Here is a 17,905-nt window from a genome sequence, read left to right as displayed (position 1 = left end):
GCGCTGTGAACCCCAGCCCCTGCTCCGAGACTGGGCTCCTCCTCGAGTACAGCGTGGCCTCGTATGACACACCATGTGAACACAACACCGCAAGAAATAATGGGGCACAGGCTGAGCCAGGTTGTGTAGGTGGTAAATTAAGCATTCTGTATGTAAATAACAGTTACTGCAAATACAAAAACTGAGCAACATGAGGAAAACACATCCACCCTATGTACATCAGAGCGGTAATGAGTGATAGCTGAATAGCTACAGCTGCACTCGCTACAGAAAGTTCCTCTCCCTTTTTTACTTCACATTTTTATAGAAACCTTCAGAGCTTTGTTTTTGAGGGGAGGGGGTAGAGGTGTCCTATTTTTATTTTGCCTTGAAATTACTTTGGCTCAGATCCACGAAGGCACTTACTTAATGTGCCCAAAGACGGCAGTGACCCAGGCCATAGTTAATAGTGGCTAAAACAACCCCATGGCACAGTCATGCTAAGGGAACACTGCATCTGTTTGCAGGAATTCTGGCTCATAAGAGGCACATGAAAGGCAGCAATCGTGGATGCTGAGCTGCAGTGCGAGCTGTCGCACACGAGCAACTGTTCTGGGAGCGGCTCTCTGTGCGTTCAGTGCTGCGTTTCAGTCTGTTCCTGCTGCCCAGAGTTTGGTTCATAATCAGCCAGTGGGAGAAGAGACTTGACATCTGTTGTTGTGAGGATAAATGTGGCTTGCAACCACTTTGCAACACTGCCAGACCTGCAGGTGAAATCCTGCTTGTTTCCCGCTGTGATTAACTGAAGGAACACAGCCAAAGATAATACAGAAGGAGGAGAGTCAAACCCTGCCCAAATGGCAGGAGGTGGCTACATGTGTTAGCTGGACTACGACCAAGGCAGATGCAGCAAAGCTGAATGGGGCTGTTAAAGGAGAAACACATGGGACAGTAACTTTTAACTATTCAGCTTCTTCTTGGAGATGCCAGTATCTGAGACTCAGAGCTGTAGCTAAATTTGGACATTGCATAAACATGTACAAACCCATTCAGAACTTACTGATGATTTGCCAAGGTTTGGGCTGGCTCTGACAGCTGAGCTGCTACACACACGGAATGAGATCCATCACTCCTGGTGAACCATCCCCTGCCTGCGTGCTGGGCCCCAGGTCAGCCCTGCAGGTCATCCCAGCCGGCACAGCAGATGCTGCAGGAAGAGGATTTATTTGTTTTCAGCTGATTTTATACTGTATTTGTCATCGTTTATGCCAAAGAAATGAAACTCTCAGGATCGTCTGTTGCCCCCTTTTAGTGCAATGCAGTTAAAAAAAAAAAAAAAAAAGAAAACAAAAGAAAGAAAACTGCTTTCTATATAATTCAAGTACAATTTATCAGGGACGAACTTCTCCAGGTATCACAGTGTGCCCGCTGGACCTGTGGCTGTGCTTAAACTCCCTTCCCTGCCCCTGGCTCTAAGGCTGCTCTGTCTCTGCCTCTCTCCGTGAGGAACCACTGAAAAGCACATTGAGTGCACATCCCTGCAGTCCAGCGTCTCACCGCTTGCGATGCTGCTGGCACTGGGTGCTTCGGAGATGGCATCACTTTACCACACAGGGACCACCAGGCAAGGGTCCCGTTTGGAGGAGGAGCACGAGGTGACGGCAGGTCTGGGCGAGTCAAGAACAGCTGGGTCTGCACCTCCATCAGCTGTTTGGTGTTTCTCTGACTCCCCTCCCTGTTCCTCTCCATTGTGGAGTGAAATTGGGCTGCAAAATGAAGGCCATGCTGGGAGCACCAGTTCACATACCGCACTGCATGTGCCAGCACACCGGCCAGATAATTGGAGCTCATACTGCAGAAATCCATGTGCTGTCCTTCCTGCCTTTGCCTAGTTTTGCATATCACAGTTACATATTAAATCAGGTGCAGTAATTACCGAGCTGCGGTTGCAGAGTGTTATTAACTCGCAGTACAAATTAAGACTGTTGTGCTGATGAGGGACTGGGCTTTGTCCTCACGCAGGGCCAGGACTCCGGGCTCAGCGCAGCGGCCCCGCTGGCCCGTCGGCGAGGGAGCTGCTGCCACAAAGAGCTGCGCCAAAGCCAGTCCCAAGCCAAGGCATTCTAGCTTCTCAAGCAAATTACCTCCCTTCCTGTCTCTTGCTACTGATGCAGGTCAGCATTAAAATAAACAGTAAAAAAATAAAAATCACTATTAGAAAAAACAAAATAAAAGCACTCACAGCTTCTGGGGGTTACTGGGCTACAGAGGAAGCCCAGCAAGACCAAGTTTTAGGAACTCTTTGAGCTGCAGCAGCCGGCTATCACAGCTAAACCCTGCCCTTCTGAAAGCACTGCAAGGCTGTCAGGTTCTGATTTGGAGCAAAAACCTAATTGTAGAGATCGAGTCACCAAGGGAGTGTCTGCACAAACCTCAGTGACTCTGGATCAGACCATTAGGGCACTTCTGCCTTTTGCGTTTTGCCAGCTGGAAACAGATTTGAAATCAAACCTGTCGCATTGGTCTGCACAATCCTGTAGACCAAAGTGATTTAAAGGCAATGAAACTGCTGTTCTAAAACTTCAGTCCATTCTTTTCTAGAATTTTCCTCTTTCAGTAAGTAGGGCTTCCATACTGGGGCCAAAAATAGCTGGCCAGTTCTGATCTTGTTTTCCCATCAACACGGTCACGTCCCTCGGAGCCTGGAATGCAGATTCAGTTTCACACCAGCAACTGGGCTAAGTAAGACTTTTTCCCATCAGAGAATACGAGCTGCATCAAACAATTGATGGAATAATTAGGGTATTACCAAAGTGCTGTCAAGTATGGACTCAAAGAACAACCCGAAAACAGACATAAAATTATTACTCCTAAATGAAACAAAAGATTAAAAAATAATAATAATAATAATAATTAAAATAAAGATCCTAGGACTTGACACGAGCAGCACAATTAGGGAAACACCCCCCAGCACGTGGGTCTTCCACAGTCAATGTCTGACCTGGAAAGGAATTACAGGGTGTTTCGAAAAGATGGAACCAATTTGAAATCACTATGTGTTTGAAATTGGGTCCGTCTTTTTGAAGCGTCCTATCCAACACGCTCCCCAGCACTCACACAACCTGGGTTTACAGTCGGGGGTGAGCTGTGCTCAGTCTCCCCACTCAGGTTATTCCTCTAGGAGGCACTGTGTTAATTACAAAAATAAAATAAAATAAAATACAGCTGCATGACTGCATAGTGGTCATCGCTGAGCACTCCTGGCGGAGGTAGCTCCGACTGTTCACATAGGCACGGGGATGGTGTAATGTGGGGACAGGCTGCAGAATCCGCAGAGCAGGACGCGCAGGGTCATACGGACACAGAGGCCACCGGAGAGTTCAGGCCAACGACTGTCAGGTGCTGGTTGTTGTCAGTGTTGCACTTGGGCAAGTCGTCCGTCTTACAGAGGATCTTGGAAATGATCTTGTGGAAGGTGTAGCGGAAGTCCCTGATCCTGTAAGCGTAGATGATGGGGTTGATGACAGAGTTGGCGTGGGAGAGGATGATGGCCATATACATCACCCACTCAGGCTTGGATTTGGAGAAGTCCTCGTGGAAGTGAGTGATGCAGTTCAAGATATGCAGGGGCAGCCAACAGAAGGCAAAAAGTCCTACAATGATGGCCAGAGACTTGGCTGCGTGGACCTCTTTCTGCAGGGTGGTCCTGGAGTTGCCCATCAGTTCCATCTGATGTAACTGTTTGCAGGCGACCATGAATATCTTAATGTAGATTCCCAGCATGATAACAAGCGGAAGCAGCACACAGCCGAAGAAGTTGAAGTACACCATGTAGCTCATCGTTACCACATTCTCAAAGAGGCACGAGATGAAGCAGCCATGGTGCTGTGTCCTGGTGTCAGCCCCTGTCTCGTTGGTGGCGTTGGGACAACCACTCATGGCTTTATTCCAGCCCATAAGGGGGGTCAGTCCGATTCCAAAGGACAGAAGCCACAGCACAGCGATGAGGCCTCTTGCTCGCTTGCCCGTCACCAGACTGTTATACCTACAGCATCAAGAGCAAAACCAAGATAGAGCTGTTAAATAAAGGAACATCCATGACTTCCCAGCAGCTAAAGTCATCAGCATTTTGGCTAATGCCACAAAGGCCCCACCCACACCCACATGGGAACCTCACCCCTCTGATCACCCGAGGGCTAAAAAATCTCACCTGTGCTCTGTGCCTGGGCAAAGTGATTTGGGGAGGTGATTCACTTACTGTTCCTGAGAGGAGCCAAGCGCTGCCCCTGGCTGTGAACATCCTCCAACAGGAGGTAAAGGACTTAGAGTCTTAGGAAAGACTTTATCATTGCATGAGCCTAAACCACCAGCTGCTAGGAGGGCAGGAGCAGGGGAAGGCTCACTCTGTAACCACCAACTTACTCTTTTGCTCTAAGCATCCATTACTGGGCACGCCAGGGCACGTTGCTGGGCTACATGCACTTCTGGGCTGACTTATTTCAGCTGAGACAATGCTGGCTTTCAATTCTACGCTGTGATGGGTAGCTGAAGATTTAACCAGCACCACCACACACTTGGAGCCTTTATACCACAGCCAGCTTGGGCTGCTCTGGCGCCTGCAGCAGCGCTGCTTGCACTGGAGCTTGCAGCAGTCCCGTAATGTGATGTCCCCCCCGTGCTACCTCATACACTGAGCTGGGCAGTAAGTACATGTGTGTGGAAATCAGAGATCCTGCCAGTTTCCCAAACAGTGCAATTCCTGGCCTGCACATGCCAGACTGCAGCCCACGCAAGCTGCTTGTGGCTGCATAACAAAAGAAGAAAGACTTTTCTGAGCCAGTATTTGAAAACAATTGCTAATGATGGATTGCTTAGGAGAGTTGCAAGTTAGGGTCTGTGTTTCCATCCAGACGTGGAGCTGGGAGCCAGGGACACTGGGCTCTTCTCCCCCATTTGACGTCCCTGCTTTGTGCCTTCCTGGGCCGCTGCTGCTTTCACATGTGTTACGGAGAAGCTCCACGGTGGCCTAGGGACAAGTTGACAAGGGCTGCAGAGCCATGTGCTGCCCACACCTTTCCTAAGCCCACAGACTGAGTGTCTTCATGGCCACAAAAACAAAGGTGCCCCTCCAGCCCCCAGATGCTCAGAGACACAAATGGAGCTGGAACCTAAAGCCACAGAAGTCAAGCTGGTTTGGGTGCAACCAGAACAGGTGCCAACATCAAAGCATCAGTCGGGTCGCTCTTTGGAGAAGCGAAGAACCAGCGACTGCCAGAAAGACACCGTGAGAAACGCGTTCCTGTCCTCTCCTGTCTGCTGGCTGACACGCGTCCCCCGTCCCACACCCGTCTCTCGGTGCTTGTTTACTCTGGCTTGGCTACCCCGCTCCTCCTTTCCTAAGAACGTTTGTTCTGATTTTCTTCCGGCCCGTGAGGCAGGGGAGGGTTTGATTCCCACAGAACCGCAGCTGTGCCTGTGAATCACACTGTGGCTGCCTCACGGAGAGCCCCGTGTCCCTCTCCTCCTGCAGGCTACAAAGACAGGAGGGTAAGTGGGGTGTCTGCCAGCACCAACGGGGCAGCAAAGCAGGGCCGGGGAGCCCTCGACTCCTCCCGCACAGCCGCTGCGTGCGGGGCCGGCCGAGAGGATGTGGGAGCAGCTGCCACGTTTAGGAGATGCTGATCAGTGACCACAGGCCACAGGGTACGTGTCTAAAGGGCGGGTCCAGCCACTGAGAGGTTTGAGGGGTTTCTCCTGTGCTTTTCTCTCATTATTACTAAGTCTCACTGCTTCAGAAGATAAGAAATTATCAGGTGGGGCATCAGTGAGGCCAAGCCCATTGCTTTCAAAACCCTGTGTTAGGTTTTCAGGAGCTGGAGCTGCTCTGAGGTTGTGGGACTTGAAAACATTAAGAGTTGGAGCAAGTTCCCAGAAATCTGATCTCTTGGCAAAGTCAGAGTCTCAGGCTGCAGCGGTGGCCGACTCAGCCAGCGCTGCGGGAGCCGCTGCTCTACAGCCCGGCAAGAGGAGCCCGCGGCCCCTTGGCTTGTGCTGTTCACACTTAGCTGGTCATTTCAGGTGCTTCTCTGCTGCCTCAGCCGTGTCACATCCCAACAAACTCTTGTGGTAAGACCAGAAAACACAAAATGGACCATTGTTCATAAAGAGAAACCCAATGCTGAGAGTTTTGCACGTCTGGATTAGGGTGTGCAGGAGCACAAGGAAAAGCCGCCGCAGCCCAGCTGTGCTGGGGCCGGTGTCCACCGCGCCGTGCCAGGCTGGTGACATCCGCTGCTGTCCCTTGCTGAAAGCTTATGACCTCAAATAAGGCTTTTTCCATCTGCTTTCTCCTGAACTCTTCTGCAAACATAAGTCTCAGCTTGGAGGCTTACAAATCCAGTTAAGTCACTTGATTTTCCAGTGGCTGTGATGGTGGCATGTTTATTTTAGCGTCGCTCTTCCCCAGCGCACACGGCAGAGCTGCAGCCGGGATCACATTTAAGCCGGGGCCTCTTCTGCAAGGAGGAGATGGAAAAACATGCTGCACTTGGCGTGTGCAAGAGCCCGAGCTGAGCAGCGGGAGAGCTGCAGGGCTGTGGGCACAGGGGAGAAATGCTGTTCACTGAAGCGCAGATAGATAGATAGTTACTCACAGTGAGCAACACGCTCCGCAGATTAACTCCTCGTTCTCACAGGGATGCCCTACAAACCCCTCCCGCCACCTCTCGCTCGGTGACTGACGCCAGGGTGATGGTGGTACCTGCTGAGACTGCAGAGAAGGGTCATGGCCGGTCGCTGAGCTACCAGCAGAAGAGGCCAAGGTGAAACAGGGGACGGTTTAATGCTCTAAAATTGTTCACTAATTACCTTCTTATTAACTTAATACACTTATTTGCCAGGACACTGCCTATATTGCCTTTAATGGAAGTTAAGCACGTGCTTAAAAATAAAGAATGCGTGACCATTACCAGAGCAAGTCTCGTTAGTGAGCCACCGCACACAACTGCATCCCATCATCAGCCACCACCAAAAGCCACAGGCACGGGCTGTGGGACAGCCCAGAGTCACCTTTTCCTAAGCTCTACAAAACATGATCAGACAGTGAGGAACCAACGGATTTGCACAGCTCTGAATGCTCCAGCAAACGCCTCCTTCATTCTCTTTTAGGCTTAATATTATCAGGCAAAAAACTATTATAGTAACTTTACTCACCTAAGTCTGCTCGATTAATGTGTAACAAATATTGAATCTCCTCTTTGTTTCTGCCCCGAGGCATCAAATGTTGCTTTAATGTAAATAACAGCTGAATATTTTTAAATGATTTATTGAAATTAAATAGCCTGGCAATGCATTCATTCCTTTTACGCTGCCAGGCAAAGCCTCTTTACCGGTGTAATCATCATAAAGCAGCTAATTATCGCAGCTCCCACCCAGTGCCGCCATCACAGCGCCATTCAGGTTTCTGTTCTGCCAACATACATGACTATACATTTGCCACACGGTCCCAGTTGCAGGAGGTCAAATGCTTCAAGGGGAGTCCAGTGGCTTTCACAGCAGGGTCTGACCCGCCGGTGGTTCCGTGTGCAAGTGCTGCTGAGTCTGTGCCCGCTGTGCCGCCACCAAAACGGCGTCAGCCGGGACACAACAGCCCACGGAGACACCCCGCACAGGCACCGCTGCCCCGGAGCTCCCGTCTGACGAGGGGTGCGCAGCAGCAGCTGGGGTGTAATTCAGCATTTGGGGTGATGAGATTTGGGAAAGAAACCAGCCTGGAGGAAACATTCTAGAAGGAGACTCTTATTCCCACATTCTTTATCTCGGAGAGCAGGAATGGGGAGAGGGGGCTCTCCCGCTTCCCTCCTGTCCGCCCCGTGCCCGGGCTGCCGGATGCGGGGAGTTCGCAGCTCTCAGCCCCTGCAGGTGCTCCCATACAAACAACCAGTGATAATTTATATGTTTCTATTTTGAGTGTGAAGGAAAATACACAGACACCTCGATTCACAAGGGCAGAGAGCAGTTTGGCTGCCAAGCGTTGCATCCTGGTCATCTACATGCAGCTGGACTTTGCATTTTGCTCTTTTCTTTTTTTCCCCGTTGGAGCTATGACAGCATGAAATAAGCGCCATTGCTGCTGTTCTGCTTGCTCCATGCACAGCCATGGAACGGAGATCGCATACCAGCAGAAATACCCTGGCAGGACATTTTAAATGAATCATAAATTGCACCTTAGAGAGGAGGAAAAAAAATAAATAAAAAGCCCATAAAAAGCTGTGCCTTTTAACCAGGAAGGAGTTGGCGGTGAGAGTGAGAAATCTGATTAGCAGCTGCAGTATCAGCCGAGGAAGCAGGACATCTGCGTCGCTCCCTGTCCACTTGCAGACAAATCACTTCCTCCCACATCTGTCCCTATTGTGCGCAGGGGCGGCAGCAGCGTCCCCCGCTCGCGCTCCCGCCTTCCGCCGGACGGCGACCGCAAGCACGCCGGCCCCACGGTGCAGGTGGGCACACGGGGTTACTCGGAGGGGCAGCAGCATCGCTCAGCACCCCTGTTTTTGGGTGCCGGGAGCACCGCTGCCCACTGTGTTCATGGTGCTCAGCCCCTGCGCGCCCACCCGCCGCGGGATGGAGATGGTTCAGGCCTTGATTCTAAAACGGGAGCTGATGTGTGGGTGCTGCTCTGAGCTTTGGGGCTGGGTGCTGAGGACCCCAGCCCGGCCTGGCTCCCGTCTGCACAGCGCGAGGAGGAGCAGCCGCCCGCGCGTCCCGGTGCCGCTGGGTTTGCGCTCCTGCTGGAGGCAGCTGGCCAGCGGGGTCACAGGTGGCGCATTTGCGGGATCGCTGAAAGGCATTTAAAGACTGGAAGGCTTTAACTTCCTCCAGGGCTTGCTTTGTTCATGTTATATGGCATTTTCACGCAAGACCCTGCTGCTCGTGAGCTTAAACTATCAAGTGCAAAACCCTCTCAGCTTATCCCCTCTGTGAACTCCTCCTTCCCCCAGCTAGAGGGGGAGTGGGAGAGTGACGCTGCCCTCCACAGCCCCCAGCTCCCGCCCCACCCCAGTTTATCCCAGTTTACCCCAGCACACCCATCCGCACCTCAGCCCTGCCACCACCACACAGCATCGGCTCAGGCCAGGGGACGGCTGAAGCGCACCAGGTTTGTAGAACCAAGAATGTGGGAAGGAGAAATGCAGGAGAGCTCAGTTTTGGCCCAAAGCACCCTGCAAACAGCACCCGTTTAGGTCATCTGGAGAACAGAGGAGGGAAACGGCAGCCGCGAGGTGTGGAGCGCTGGGAGGCGGCCGCAGAGCTGTGCACGTGTGGAACACCAACAGCACTTACCATGTGGATGTGCAAATATTTTTCTCCCGAACATGCTTTCACAGCAGCCGTGCAGGAATTTGCATTGGCTGCCCTGTTTTCTGTCTGTAGCAGCTGCTCACACCGCAGCCCGGCCGCCCCGACTGGGTGAGAAGATGTGACCGAGGACTGCACTAAGAGCCACGGGTGGAGCGGGGAGCTGTGGGCTGGCTGCCCGCACCGGGCAGCCCCGCGCCCCCCGAGGACGCCTGGCACCGGGGTGCCGGGGTGCACGGAGCTGCTGGGTGCAGGGAGGAAATGAACTCAGCGCTCCGCATGCTGCTCTCACGCTCACTTCAGGACATGAGCAGCCGCCTCAAGACACCCGTGTGCAGGCAGGAGTGTGATACCTGCCCGCCCTTCATGCTCCAGAGGGGGTTTCTGAGTCCCAGAGCACAAAAACCTGGTTCTCCCTGCCTGAGAGCACAGGGCTGAGAGGAGCCTCTGGAGCCTTCCCAAGCTCTTCCTCGACACCACCCTCCCTCCAGGCTCTGAAGCCCCATGTATGTACCTGGGGGTGCCTGGGGCTGAGAATTTTTGTCATTCCAAACCTCTCTGAGCGATGGGAGTGAGGATGCGAACGCCAGGGTGTGGGGTGACCGGTGCATGATCTGGGGGCACAGGCAGAGCCTCGGCCATGGTGCCACCGACCCGTCTGCACCGCTGCTCCTGCAGGGACCGCGCTCCGTCCCTTGTCCCCTGTGGGTCCAGCAGCTCTGGTCACGGTGCTCAGTGACACAGGGCACTGAACGGTGAGCGTAAGTGCCCAGACACACACCCACCAATGTTCTCGCAAGTTATTTGTGGCTCGTGCCCAGGCCTGATGTCATCCATAGGATCAGGGAGCTAATCCGCGCTTTGGCACGTACCAATTCCCTGAGCCGCTCATCAGACTTCGCAAAGCCGCGAGAGCCGATGGGGAGGGGAGAGGGCTGACACATCTGTAGGCACAGCTGGCGCCACCGATTCCTGGCATCCTGCGGAACCAAAGCCGCCTGTAACAGTGACGGGAGCCCCGACACCCCGCGCAGCCCCTGCCCGGCACAGCCAAGGGCCAGGGCAGAACACTCCTAAAAATCTCAGTGTTGCAATCTGTGCTCATTGCTATGAAAAACAGCAAATTCATCAAAACCCCAAGAACAAGCCAAATAATTACAAAGCAAAAACTTTTAACTGCAAAATATAACAGTTCACTGTCAGAACATTTTGGTTTAATATATTCTTTTGCAGGAAAATCCAAAAGCCTTACTTCTAGAGTAAAATTCTGCTAGATTTCAAAAGCTGCTAAGAATTAACCTGTATTTTTTGTAGGTGGGGCTGAGCAACATGCAAAAAGCTCCTAAACCCAAAGCTCTGGGTTCTGGCTCAATCGACGGCCTGGAAACGAGACTTGGAGCCACATGCCGACTGCGGTCGCCCCCTGCCATGTCCTACCCCCTGCTCCTGCGGGAGCTGAGCTCTCAAAGACAATTAATGCCCTTCCTGACAGGATTTTTGCTTTTTTGGGAGGGAAGTGACCCCCAAGGTGGAGAAAAAACATAAAAATTGGAGACAGGCATTTTAAGGAAGCCAACTAAAAATAGCTGTGATTTCCCCCTCCGGCTGATGGCCGTGAGGGCAGATGTGATTATTGCCGGGTTTTATTGTGTTTCTTTTCCAGAGTCGGCTGCATCCAAAGCCCAGCGCAAGCAGCAGCCCTGGGAAGGCGAGCGGGCGCTGCCGGCCCCCGGCTGCAGCACAAACCGTTCTGCCCAAGTCGAGCTCAACTGACCTGAACTTCCTTAAAGCTGTGACAGCTCTGCTGCTGAACCGAACCTCCTGCCTGCAGCGCTCAGCGTGTTTGCTGCACGTTGAGTCTGTTAATTGATGGTAACCTTGGCCAGGCACAGCTGTCCGATGGACAAGAGGGGCAGAGCATCCCCGGCTCTGGAGGAACGATGCCTCCCGTGCCGCTCGGGTCTCGTCGGGCACCGCGTGTGTGAGCCACACATGAACCAGATGAAGGGCAGGGCGAGGATTTCCCTTGAGAAAGGAAATGAAGCAAGGGCAAGGAAGAGCAGCTGCAATTCTGCGTGTCGCTGATGGCGCACAGGAAATGGCAGGTGAAGACCAAGGCTTTGCTGAGGAGCAAACTGGGGGTTGAGAGGAATCCAGGGGCGATTGTTGGCTGGAGGAGAGGGAAGCCGCTCCTCTGCAGCGGGGCACAGCGAGGGCAGGCGGCTGTAAAGCATCGGCCAAACCACCTCGTGAAAGGATACCACACAGCTAAAAGGATGAGAAAAGAGCAGCTGTGGTCCAAATGGAATTTATCTCCACGAGGAGAGCAGAAAGGAATGGGGCTGTTGTCTTCATCATGTCAAAGACGAGGGGCAGCAGCTCCTGTGGGAGACCATTAACAGGTTGTGGCCCAGCGTGGGTGCTCTGGCTGCAGGGGCAGCGAGGGCTCAGCACGGAGCAGAAAGGGAGAGGGCACAGTCATGGATAACCCAGTTCTAGCTCATGGTGAAGCTGCCTGGGGACATCAGTGCTGCGTTTCTGCCAGGGATAAAATCAAAGACGGGAGATAACTAAATCCAGGGAAGAAGAACAAGCACCAGATCAGCTCAAGCCGCAGGGAGTCTGGGCTGGTTTTCCCTCTGCAGGTCTCGGGGGGCGTTTGCCGGGTGGGCAGCAGCAGCACAGCGTTCACCGTCCTGCAGGAGCCCACCGGCCGCACAGGGGCACACAGCCTGGCGTTGTACAGGGTGTTTCGTTCTGCTTTTGCTCGCTAAATACAGGTACTCTTCTCCCTCCCTAATTCCTGATGCATTTGTTCCAGGCATCTCTCCATACCTACAATTATCACCCGCGCCAAATAATTTGCAATAATGCAAATAAAAAGGAAATGTTTTATTCCAGCTAAAACCTTCTCTGGCTTCTCCACAAACGGTGGATTTGTCAAAAACCAACAAACAAAACAAGAGTTTCAAGGGACAGAAAGAATTTGTGGCTTCAGGTCAAATTCAGCAAATATTTTTAGCCAGAAGAGGGAGGGTTGTAAACCACCGTTTTTAAATAAGATTTTTGTTCTGCAATTGTCCAGATGAGAATTTGTCAGTTCCTTTCCAGCGAGGATGCCTCCATTTCAAAAAGCAGCACAGCAACATCAGAAGGGTTAAGCAACTCAAACAAAATCTGCCAGGTTGGTCTGGATCACTTAGTTTTACTAAAACCTCCAAACATTGCTGTTTCAGTTTGACTGAAACAATTTCCCTCTTCCCCATGGGATTTTTGGTTCAGCCCCAGGACTGAAAAATCCATTACTAGCCTGGCTGCAATGCAAACGTCTCCTGCGCACCTCAGCCTGCGGGTGTGCTTAAATAACCCTGAAACAGCGTTAAATCCTATGGCATCCTCAGTTCTCACTGTCCCTACAGAGGTTTCCACAGGGAGCTGGTGGATGTGACAGGGACACCTGTTTGCTCCACAACAACTGTGCCATTTATTGTAATTGCTATGTGGGGCTGGGTACAAATCAGTTTCTTAAATGGCCGGTTATCAGACCCTGCACTGGTCTCCAGAATAAGAGTTTTAGTGACAAAAACTTCTCTTAAGGTCATCATTCCTACAAAATGATGACCAGCTTTCCCTCTCCATGGCACAAACCTCCTTCCAGAAACAGCACATGAATGTACCTGGAGCGGGTGGTGGGACAAATTCCTGCCCCCTCGCTGCCAGCAGCACTGGGGAGCATCTCAGGAACAAAGATGCTGATGAGACAGATCTAACCAAGCCTTGCTTGGAAAACCCTGCTGCAATAGGAAAGTGTTTTGCCAGCATAGTTTTATAACCTACTCTGTCCTCTTTTGATCTTGGTTGTACAAATAAAACCAGCCTTTCAATACCAGTCCCTAGATCTCCCATTGCCGAAGCAATGAGCTGCCCATTGCCCCGCACCCCAGCAGTGAGACCCACTGTCCTTTTAAAGGAGTTTTACTTACTGGTCGCCTCTTAGAGCAATGAAATGGGCCTCAGTGCCAAGACCAAGTCTAATCCAAACTTCACACTTCAGACCAGCCTAGGAAGGATGGACTCCTGGATCTCCATTTATAGCTGGAGGGGCTGTATGTGTCCAGCTAGAAAATGCTCATAGGAATAAAGATGTTTGTGCAAACAGAATAAAAGATTTGGCCTAAGACTGGGTGAAAAAGCGATGTTGGCAAAGAATCCCAAAGCAACACAAACTGCTCCGGGATTTCATCCCACACAGGTGTACAGATCTAATGGAGAGTCCAGCAAACCTGCTAGAGACCGGGATTGGGAAAAAAATAAATAAATACTTGCAATTTTGTCAGATGGCAAAACGACTTCCCTTCTGCAAACACATAAACGGTGCCCTCAGAGCATTTCTGATCTGCGACTCGCGCCTCGGATTCCCGCGGAGTAGAAACTGATCTCACAAGCTTCAACTTTCTCAGCCAAGTGCTGCAAAAAGCAGCTTGTGGCACGAAATAAGAGAGTTACAATAAACGGCCCGTGTGTGAGCAGCCTGCTTGTGGTGTGTGGTGTGATTGAACCGAAACTTAAAAAAATCCGACCTGCTTCCGTAGCCGCTGCTGTGCTGCTGGCCCCCAGTTTGAGAAAGCCCCAACCGAATGGAAAAAGCACCAAATCATTATCCAGAGCCCATGTGGGTGTCAGCCCAGGCGGGTGGCCGGGCAGGTAAGCAGGTCAGCGGTGCTGGCACCAACCGGCCTGCTCTGTCCCCTCTCCCCACGAGGGACACAGCTCGGCTCTCACTTACTCTGCGCCCCGTGGAATTTCTGAGCACCGAGCCCTGATGACACACACTCAGCCACTCAGCGTACATGCATTTCCACTACCAGTTTTTATCATCTGCCTGATGACTAATTAATATTTGCCCAACATATGGGAGTTCTCTGATGCAAGGTGCCAGAACAGGGTGAATTCGTTGCCTGTGCAAGGGAGATACCAGAGAAGAGCAGAATCTAGAACAGCTGCAACTTAGAGAGTTCAGCTGAGGTCCCTACGCCAAATCCTGACCAGTCCCCTGAGCCATCCTGGGCTCCCCAGGGGTCCCATCAATGTCTGTTTCTCAGGGAGGAACAACAGAGACACAAGGAGATGGAGGCTAACAGACCCAGGACATTTGTAATGCAAAGCTGGGGATTTGCTGCACTTAAGCTTAAGGAAGCTGCTGCACCAGCTCACTGGTGAAGTGCCTGTAAACCAAATCAAATACATTTTTCCCAAGTATACTGCAATGTCCAACGGATTAGAAAGTAACATGTCTTTTGATGAAATGCTAAACTGTGAAATTCTGAAAACCGAGGTGTGAATCCTTTCCCCTTCACCCTTCTCCTTTCATAGCAGATGTACAAAGCTGTCACCTTCTGACATTTACTGATCTATACAGTTGCTCACAGTAAGCACTCAGAAAGAAAAGGTACGCACACAAGCACTGAAACACAATTTCAGCATTTGTAAATGCAACAAATTGTGCTTTCAGTTCATTCATTATGTCCCTCTAAAAACTGGAAGTCAGCCTAGTTAGACCGTAGTCGTAGCTGAAAACGTAAACTACGTACAAAATCATATTAAGATCTACTTAAGATAACTTTCAGCCTTTCTGAAGTATTGTGACCTGAGCTCAGGAAGAGACAAGAGCTCTTACCAAACAGCCTGCAAAACTACTTCTCTAACAGGCTGCGAAGTAAGAGAAAGAGGGGCTGCTTCTGTATTTAATTACCTGGGAGATGCCCAGACACCACAATAACGGGGGCTGTATAAATACCTACATAGATTAGCTACAACTTTGCCAAGCACACAACTACATCAATGCATAGCCCCCCCCCGCAAGATGCCACTGATCCTCCCAAGACAAACATCCTAAAGAAATTGAGCTTCAAGGTGTATTTTGAAGTCAGCGGCAGGATACTGAAAACTTGATCCCAGTCCTGCAGTGAGTGCAAACTCTCTGGTATTTTCATCGTCACCTGTGGGCAGCAAACCTCTTATAGCAACACTAGTGACCAGATGTTCCTGCACTCGAAGGCAAGGAGGTCACAGTCTAGGCTGTCAGGGAATGCGGCTACGTGCGTCCGCTCCAGTCACTTACCTCAGTGGGATCTTAATAGCCAGGTACCTGTCGATGGCCACGGCCAGCAAGCTGAAAATGGAGCTTTGGGTCAGCACCAGCACGAAGCAGGCGAAGAAGAGGCAGCTGTGAAAATCCACCTGGAATCCGATGCTGATGGTGATGGCGAAAGGGATGGCTAACAAACCCACGGCGATATCAGCCACTGCCAGGGACACCAGGAAATAGTTGGTGGCATTCTTCAGGGTACTGTTGATGGCCACGGCCCAGCAGACCAGGACGTTGCCAGCGATAGACAGCACAGCGATGATCAGTTCCAGCACGATATAGGTGGTTTTCATAGTGTCCATGGCGAGAGCCCAGGGCGAGGAGCTAGAACCATTCATGAGAACAAGGTACTTTCCACCGGGCGCCCGTCCGCAGGTACCAACAGGCCACGGGGCAGCGCTTCCCGGAGAGAAACACCCATGTCCGGGCTCACCGCCGCCTCCCGCCCGGCTGCCGGGCCCTGGGGGGCCGGAGGGGCGCGGCGAACCGCGGGCCCCCCGCTGCCCGCACCGCCCGAGCCCCGGGGGGCATCCGCGGCTGCGCTCCCGCGGGCAGCGCTCACCGCCCGCCCGCCGCGGGGCCCGCCCGCTGCGCCCGCCGCGGGGCCATCGCCCCCGGCACGTCGGGGCGCGACCGGCCGGGCCGGGGGTGGGACGGCCCCGCCGCTGCGCCGCCCGGGGATGCTCCGCCGCCGCCCGCCCGTCCGCCCCGCTCCCCGCGGAAAAGCCGCTACCGGCCGCGGCGGGGCTATTTCTGCACATGGGGCGAGCGGGGCGGGGAGTGCGCGGCGCCGAGCCGATTGGCCGAGAACCGGCGGGCCCCGGGACTGCACCCCCAGCCAGGCACCCCCGCACTGCCTGGCCCCGGGACAGCATCCCCGCATCTCCCGGTCCCGGGACAGCACCCCCCGGTCCCGGAACAGCACCCCCGCCGCTGCCCCCGGGCTGGGTGCTCGCCCCGGGTGTTTTTGGGGCGATGCGCTGCAGCCCGACGGGGAAACACTTTGCCAAACAGGGAGTGAGAAGTTTCCCCCGAGCGTTTCGACCGGGCGCAGGTTTTGCCACCGGCCGTCGGTCACCGCCGGCGGAATTGCCACATGGGGAAAAATCCCCTCTGCCCACTGCGCTGAGCAAAACGAAAAGATTTCACAGAAATCATGAGACCACTCAGGCTGTGAACAGTTATCACGCAACGTGACATTTCCTGATGTAAGAAAATGGCAAAATACCATGATTAGCAAATAGTATTACTCACAGGGCTAGAGTTGTTAAGTTTAGGTCTAAGGAACTTGGAAAACTTTAAAACCTGGTGCAAGCATCAAAGAAAGGGCTTGTCTAGTGGATCTTAAAACCAGCAGTGAATAGGAAGATAAATAGAATTTAATAACTACTTACAATTTCATCACACCTGTCATGCTTTATATTGTGTTTACCACCAAAACAGATCAGAGGCTGAACGTCACACTGGTTTTGTAGCATCCAGCAGCACTGAAGAATCCAATACAGAAAGCAGAAAAAAAAAAAAATCCAAACAAACAAAATAAGCAAGTAAGCAATAAGCAAAACAGAAAGTACAAGAATTTGCTTTTTTTAAAACAAAGTTGGAAATTAAATCCTGTGGAAGTGAAATCTTTCTGGGGATCCGGAGTTAAAGCAGAGCAAAAACACATGGGAAAAATAAAATCAATTTTTTTTTTTTCTGTGGACATGGTGTAAATGGAAAGACTCACATTGACTAGAAATGCTTTGGATCAGACAGATATGAGGAAGAACTCCTAATTTACATGGAATTGAGCATTTTATTTCAAGCTGGACACCTCAGGAGCAGAATGCTTAAGGATGACCAGGATGCTGAAGGACAGCTGTGTCTGTGGTACATTTAATTCAGTGGGAATGTACAGCAAGGTTCCCTTTGCTCCTCTTAGATAAAAGGATCTGCAGTTGGAAAGTGCTGTCACCCCTTCCCCCAACCCCTAACACCTCTGCACTTCATTTCTTCCCAGAACAGACCGATTCTCACGCTGGCTCTAACAGCAACCACAGAACTCCTGTGGCTCTGCAGTCGGTGTCCGCCTGGGACTGCAGTGAGAGGAACAGCAGAGCTTTGGGAACCCCGAGCTGCCCATACATCCCCCATGTCAGGCTGCTCCATCCTCCTCTGCACTGGCTGGATCCTGGACTTGCCTGCACTGGTTTGGTTTATTTATTATTTTGGGATGAGTGTAGCTTCCCTCACGCAGAGCCTGTTATAATCATGTAAAGGATGGTAAACTATCATGGAAAAGCACTTTTCCCCCCAAAGCAATGGATTTACATCAGGGTTTTTACACGCGTTGTTTTCTTAGTTCTAAAACATGTGCCAACAAAAACCTTATGCTGCTTTATAGCACTTTGGTGAAACAATAATTAGCTTTTTGCAGTG

The 17,905-nt window shown here is 51.8% G+C and overlaps 1 protein-coding gene across 1 annotated transcript; it reads right to left on the bottom strand.

Moving 5' to 3' along the window:
• Positions 1-121: 121 nt before the first annotated feature.
• On the bottom strand, positions 122-16,050 carry ADORA2B (adenosine A2b receptor). Its single transcript, XM_082068739.1, has 2 exons — positions 15,458-16,050; positions 122-4,024 (listed from the first exon to the last, which is right to left on the bottom strand). The coding sequence occupies exons 1-2, from the start codon at positions 15,820-15,822 to the stop codon at positions 3,331-3,333; spliced, it is 1,059 nt and encodes a 352-aa protein (XP_081924865.1). The 5' UTR covers positions 15,823-16,050; the 3' UTR covers positions 122-3,330.
• Between the last annotated feature and the right edge of the window lie 1,855 nt (positions 16,051-17,905).

This window comes from Streptopelia decaocto (genome assembly GCF_964273445.1).
Source record: "Streptopelia decaocto genome assembly, chromosome: 18".
NCBI classification, from domain to species: Eukaryota; Metazoa; Chordata; class Aves; order Columbiformes; family Columbidae; genus Streptopelia; species Streptopelia decaocto.
Note: the sequence above shows the minus strand (reverse complement) of the source record. Positions and strands in the feature narration are given on the sequence as shown.